Source organism: Pagrus pagrus (genome assembly GCF_965226575.1).
Source record: "Pagrus pagrus genome assembly, chromosome: 16".
In the NCBI taxonomy this organism is placed as follows: Eukaryota; Metazoa; Chordata; class Actinopteri; order Spariformes; family Sparidae; genus Pagrus; species Pagrus pagrus.
In genome coordinates this window covers 3,067,928-3,074,484 of record NC_140200.1, presented here as the reverse complement: position 1 = coordinate 3,074,484, position 6,557 = coordinate 3,067,928, and the positions used below count along the sequence as shown (strand labels likewise).

Sequence of the window (6,557 nt, the reverse complement as noted above, 5' to 3'; positions counted from 1 at the left end):
TGTTTGAAATATGAACTGAAACGGTGGCTAATTCTGACACGTTGAACCTGTTGAAATGTTTTTGCATTTAAATAACTTAACAGTCAAATAAGTAAGAATTTTACTTTAAAAACATTCAAGAACTAATTAAATTATCAACAGAATGTGAAGAAAAATAATTTTTGACGTCATGTCAAAGATGTCTAGGAAGTGTGTTGCAGGGACATCTACTGAAAATAGCACGCTAACATACTAGCCCCCTGTGCTAGCGGTGTGAGCTCACAGTAAAGGCATGCTGCACATATTGTTGGGTACTTTCATTAATATAAAAACAAATTCATCATATTTTATCAATTTGAAGTAAAACGTACAATATTCCCAGTAGAAAATGGCGTAAAAAAGTATCTCAAGTATGTACCTAATTCCAGTACTTGAGTAAATTTTCTTCCCGCACTAGTCAGCTGATTTGTGAATAGCAATCAGGACATTTTCAGAAAGGAATTTACCTGCAATAACCGGCACAACCCACTTTAATTCCCAGTATGAAGTCAACCCGGAGCCAACAACAGTTATATGGTACCGTCAAGATTTCCCTGAGTGATTAGGTTTAATAGCAGTGTACACTGCAGCCAGCCTGTAATCGTCCTCTGGGCTGTAAACACTAACAAGGTTACAGACCTGTACAGGACTGCAGGGGGACTTTCCAAGGACAAAGTTGTACCTCCTTAAGGACAGTGGAAATTACATAAGAGATAGAGTCTATAAACATGAATCTAAGCAGAAAGTAAATGATCAGGGTGAAGAAGCATGACATTTAAGCTTGATTTCTATGTGTGTAAAAGCTGCATGAAGACAGAGAGGAGTCGAGTATGACGACACTGATGGGAAACGGTCCAGGATTGACAGCTCGTCATTTCTGATCACATGGTGATGACAAACCCTCGTACATGCTGAGCTGGACGAGGCCATATGTAAGTTTGTCATTCTGAAGTACTGAGGGGGAACAAAGTTTCCCTTTAAAAAGAGAAACTACTCATGTTGTGCGATACATCCGGTGAGTCGAAGCAATCTATTTCTGACATGCTGAAAATGTTGAGAAAAATCAGGTCACCGAGTAGTAAAATTACCTCCACAGCACCTGTGTATTCAGAGAATACAACGTATTCAGGCCCACAACAGGAAGCCGAGAGGTAGAGCTCTGCACCGCTCAGGTTCCCAGAAACATTTCCCCTGCTGCTAAATTCAACCAGCAGATAAAAAAACAAAAACAACAAAAAAAACACAGCTGATGAAACCGAGACGTCTGTTTACATGAGCAGAATATATGTTCTCTAAATATCCAAAGTATTTGTTAGAAAAATGGCAGAATAAATAGATGTACAGAGAAAGGTTATTTTACTCCAAAAACTTTTTTTTATTGTTGAATGAAACAGTGGGGTAAATGTACAGCAAACAAAGATAACACCAGCCTCCTTCTGGGAAATTGCATATCCCATCATGCTCTAACTTAATCCAACAGGTGACGCGTCTCTGCTCGCTCAGTCCCGCTCGGCCAGGGCCATCAGGTGAGTGTCCACTTCAGTCTCTGTCAGGATCCTGCAGAGAGAAGAAGGGGAGATGGAAAAATCTATTTTAACCAGCGACTACAGTTGAAATCAGATTATTTTTCAAAACAGCAGCTCCTTCCAGCTTCTTAAAGCTGCTTCAAGGAACTTTCATTTGTTGTTGATTCTGGCGGACCCCGTAGACGAAAGTGATACGAGCACCTTCTGTTCTTGATCTGGCTAGTTAGCTGATTTATTTAGGTTTTTCTATTTTTCTTTTTTAAACACAGCTGCTTGCTGGATGCCTGTTGATGAAGTAATGGTTCTGAGGCTATGTAAGATTAATAACTTTAATATGATGATATGAAAAAAAAGCAAACTTTGTTTTAGTGCCGAGCCAGCAGCGCACAGAGCAGCTTCTCTCCTCAGGCTGCGAGACGCCTCACTTTGTCCTCAACAGTCATTAGTATTAAACTGAAACTTTCATATCTAGTTAAAAGCTTCTTGTAGTACACATATATCTGAGTATTTGATACAGCCCTAACCCTTACCATTACAAGTCAGATTCAGCACACTAGGAAATGCTCCAGTGAACATTTATTACCAGAAAAGCACCTGAAACATCACATGGAGGTAATAAATGTTTATGGGAGCATTTAGATTTTTACATTGTGGTATATGTCAGAACATCTTGTATTTCTGGGTTTTTACCTGAACTTGGCGTCCTGCGTTGTGACAACGCCCACCTCGAGCTCAGAGGGCTTGAAGTCAATGGAGAGAACAGTCGACAGACAAGAGATCGCCGTCTGAAGGGGAGGAAAAAAAGGGAGTGTTGAGGAGATAAGTCTGTGTTTATCTTACTGCTATTGTATAATAATTGACTTGACATTGAAGTAATGGTTATAAAATTAGAAGCCACACATCTGGAAACCACCTGTGTGGTTACTTTCACATTCGTGTTCCTCCCCCATCAACCCGTCCAACAGCGAAGAAGTGAAGAGAGATTTTTTTTGTACCTCGATAGTTTGTTCGAAGGTCCAGTCCAGTTTCTTTTTCACTTTCTTCTCCAGGAAGCTGGTGGCTTCTGTCTGCTTCACTCCGGCGGCGGTGGCCTTGAAGCCGCAGTAGTAGCCTGCTGGGTCACATTTGTACACCTGAGGGCCGAACTCCTCGTCTATGCCGATCACGATCATACCTGCAGGCAACAGGCGTCAGAGAGGACGGTGACATTTAGCTCCAGTGCTTCACACATATGGACACATCTCAACCATTATGAGAAAACTCCTCACTGACTGTAAACTGATAGTTGTACTTACAGCAGCCCAGTGGTCGCATCTCAGCGTTCTGCGTGTAGACTTGCGAGATGTCAGCAATCCTCTTACACAGCATGTCCACTGGGATCTCATAACCGTACTTGTACTGCCAGTTGGCTGCCTCGTAGCGAGCTCGCTGGACTTGAGACCTGCTGTCAGCTGCAAGAGATCAGAGGGACAAGGAATGTAAAGTGGCTGATTTGTTCGATGAACCCGTTTAAATGTCACACTGTCACGCTGGTGCATCAAATCTCCAATGCAATGTTTTAATTGTGTCCACAGAAAGCTGTTCCTGTGTCAGATATTACACATGGGAGGGAAGAGGAACCGCGGACTACAGTAAACGCTGAGACTGAGGAGAACAGAAATGTCAATTAAGACTCATCACTTTCAATTTTATCTGAAAATAAAAGGATTTTTTCAAAAAGGTACTTTGGTTTTTACTGGTTTTGGTTCACATTTACTGAAAATGACTGTTGCCTGCAGCAGAAACAACCACATGTATATAAGGGTGGAAAGTTTAAGTGCTACGACTACAAAAAATGCGTCAAGTAAAAGAAAGTGGAGAGAAAACTGGGGAAAAATGCTAAAACACTGCTGAATATGACCACTATGACAGAAATGCATAAAAACAGTTTAACTGCAGAGTGTTTGTTCAGAAAACGTTATTCTTTAAATACACCCATTTAACTGATAACTTTTAAAAACACTACAGTGAGTCTACTACAGAGTGACGACATCTTTTCTCACCTGTCATCCCAGACATTACACATCCAATATTATCTGTTATTCTGAAAAGGTGGGTCACTGTGGCGGCATCCAGGAGCTTGTCCTGTTTCAAGGGAGAAAAGGAATGACACTTGAACTTAAGAGGTGCACTGGGTTGTTCATGTGATTAGGATAAACTGCGTGAAAACATTACGTGCACACAAATGCAAATGCAATGCACTCAAAGATACATTTGACAAAATAATCAAGAGTATAATGAAGTCAAGTCTCGCCAATAAAAACTATGTAAATAACAACTGAATAAAGAATCATTCAACAAAACATTTGCTGGTTAAGACTTTAAACTACATAAAATTCTTGCTTTATCATTTTCATGTAACATAAAATGAACACTATAAATTGCAAAAAACAGTCTTTTGACTGCTGGTTAGACAATGTAAACAATTTAAGATACCACTTTGGGCTCTAAAACATAATGCACAACTGTCAGTATTCAACATTTTTCATACCAACTACACAAACATAATAAATATAACCATAATAAGACATTTTAAAAGTAGGTTAACTTTTCCGGTGGGGAGACTCTGAGGGGCTTTGTAACGCTTTGTTTGAAGATAGACGAAAGTGATATGAACACATGATGTGAATTTAATCACTAACAAATGAATGAACCATGTCAGGTTGCAATGAAATATAATAGCTCCACATGTAATGAGCTTTACAGCGAAAAGAAATTTACAGTATGGCTGTTGCCAGAAACAAGTGTTAATGTAGGCGGATGCAACTCGACCCTGACTGATAATTGATTTTTCTCTTTCTGCGTCATTTTCTTAAAAAGTCTGACAACACATACGCCGATACAAATACATCTCCAATGTATCTGTGCTAGATAAATATTGGCCGATGATAATCAGCCAGCCAATATATCGGTCAGGCTCTAATGTTTACGATGCTCACCCTGCTTCCAGTTAAGGTATCACGTATAACAATACGATATCGATTATTGGACTACAATACAATATTTTTCTGATATCACAAAGTCTGCCACGATATGATTTTGATTTGTCTGCTACAGGGGCCTGCGATCAATATGAGATGTTATCATACGTCCATTTAACACAATCAGTTACATTTATCAACTCACAGACATTGCAGACTTCCAGACATTTAAATAGAAAACAATCTGTTGTTTTTAATAAAAACAAAGCTCTGTTTAGAAAAGGAGCTGACCATCGAGGGAAACAGTGACACAGGCGTGCCATGGGAATTTCAAAATAAAGGCGTGTCTTAACGATGGCGGTGATATGAATCTGTGTTTTCATGTTGCATCGATGCTACTGGATCGTTGATCACTGAATTCATGTATCGATCCGGATCGATGCATCGTTACACACTTACTTCTAGTCTCACACAGGTATAAAAACAAAGACCTGACTTCAACTCACCGGTACTTTTTTCTGTGTTACAACAACTGCACAGTCCTTCCCCCTGACTGCTACTGATGTGAGTCCACCTTGGTTTATGGCCTTGAAAGCATATTCTGCAAACAAGCAAAGAGAAGAGGGTGTCATTAAGTGTACACATTCATCTGATAACAGCATTCGATGTGGGAAAAGTAAAGAAAAGTGTAGCATTCATGATTTTGATCAGTCCATCTGCACAAAAACAAACGGCTGTCTCCCTCAGTGGGAACAATAACTGTTACCGGATGTCAGATGTTGTCAGCATCGCATCACTGTGGGCTCTCAGAAGTTTTTGCTTTAGATTTTTACTTCCAGATGAGTGTAACCTGTAGGATTTATGGCTGAACATCTGGGGATATCTCTTATATCACTTTAAATGTACAAAGATGTGCCTTTTAATTCATGAAATTAATCCACTGTCTTCTTAAACTGACCAGGACATGGACAGGACCTTTGTTGATGTCATTTGCTAAACAACATAGCAGAGTTACACTCTGAAGTTGCTCCACAAACAGTGAATAACAAACTGGATTACAACTTATTGACATGGTCAATATTTTGGTGGATTTTCCCTTTAAGTCCAACACCGCTTGCCGTACTCTGGGAAAAATACGTGAAATTGCCGTCACTGCGACAAATGCTCTCATTATTAAGACGATTTAATTAAAATAATAATTACACTAACTTTCCAAAAGCCTAACAGTTAACTCAACAGCGAGTTGACAGTTTCAGGAATGAATCAGCTTGCTTGACTGCAATGCTAATGATGCTAACTAGCCTGCTAGCCAGCTAGCTGTTTTGAGTCGCGCTGTTTAGTGTAATTAAAGCACCGGCACACTAAACGTAAAATAACGACAGGCGCACCTCAAGTGCGACTTTCACGGTTTTATATGACACTACTTTCGCTTTAGCGGAGTGTTATTTACAAGCTGGACGCCAAGCTAGGCGAACCATGACAGAGCATTTAGCTAGCTAGCTAGCAAACAAGTGAGCCAGCGAGCCGGCTTATGTCTGAACAAATCCCGCACACTGACCGACTTGATAGAGTCTTCCTTCGGGAGAGAAGATGGTGATGTGTCGGTCGAACCCTGCACTCGAACCTCGGGACATTTTACAAGCCTAAGTTTGGCCGAGAAGTTCGTCCAAATGAAATTGCAAGCAGATTTTACTTCATGCACAATATTCCCACCCGGAAGTTGAACTGAGGGGATCCGTAACTGCTTCCGGTGTGAGAGGCCTGCTTCGTTACCATGGTGATATAACAGTCAGCTGCTGCCAGGTGTTGTTAGTAGAGAAAAAAGTACTCAAGTACTGTACTCGAGTACTTTTTGAAGTATTACTCACTTGAGTATTTAAGTTATATGATGCTTTTTACCTCCACTGAGAAATATAAGCTACGTTTTTACTGTAGCGCCTGTGCTTGACAGCTATATTTAGCCTATTAGCTGTATGGCTATCAGCTAAGTAGCCGACTGCATGTAAAGTAGTTAAAATAAATATACTTTGACTGGCTTTTAACCTGAAAATGC

At 40.2% G+C, this 6,557-nt stretch overlaps 1 protein-coding gene across 1 annotated transcript; it reads right to left on the bottom strand.

Moving 5' to 3' along the window:
* Positions 1-1,369: 1,369 nt before the first annotated feature.
* Positions 1,370-6,252, bottom strand: LOC311271567 (proteasome subunit alpha type-6). The gene is made up of 7 exons (XM_084377314.1): positions 6,063-6,252; positions 5,011-5,105; positions 3,587-3,668; positions 2,840-2,995; positions 2,540-2,718; positions 2,235-2,329; positions 1,370-1,575 (listed from the first exon to the last, which is right to left on the bottom strand). Exons 1-7 carry the CDS (start codon positions 6,136-6,138, stop codon positions 1,518-1,520), a joined length of 741 nt encoding a protein of 246 aa, XP_084233440.1. The 5' UTR covers positions 6,139-6,252; the 3' UTR covers positions 1,370-1,517.
* Between the last annotated feature and the right edge of the window lie 305 nt (positions 6,253-6,557).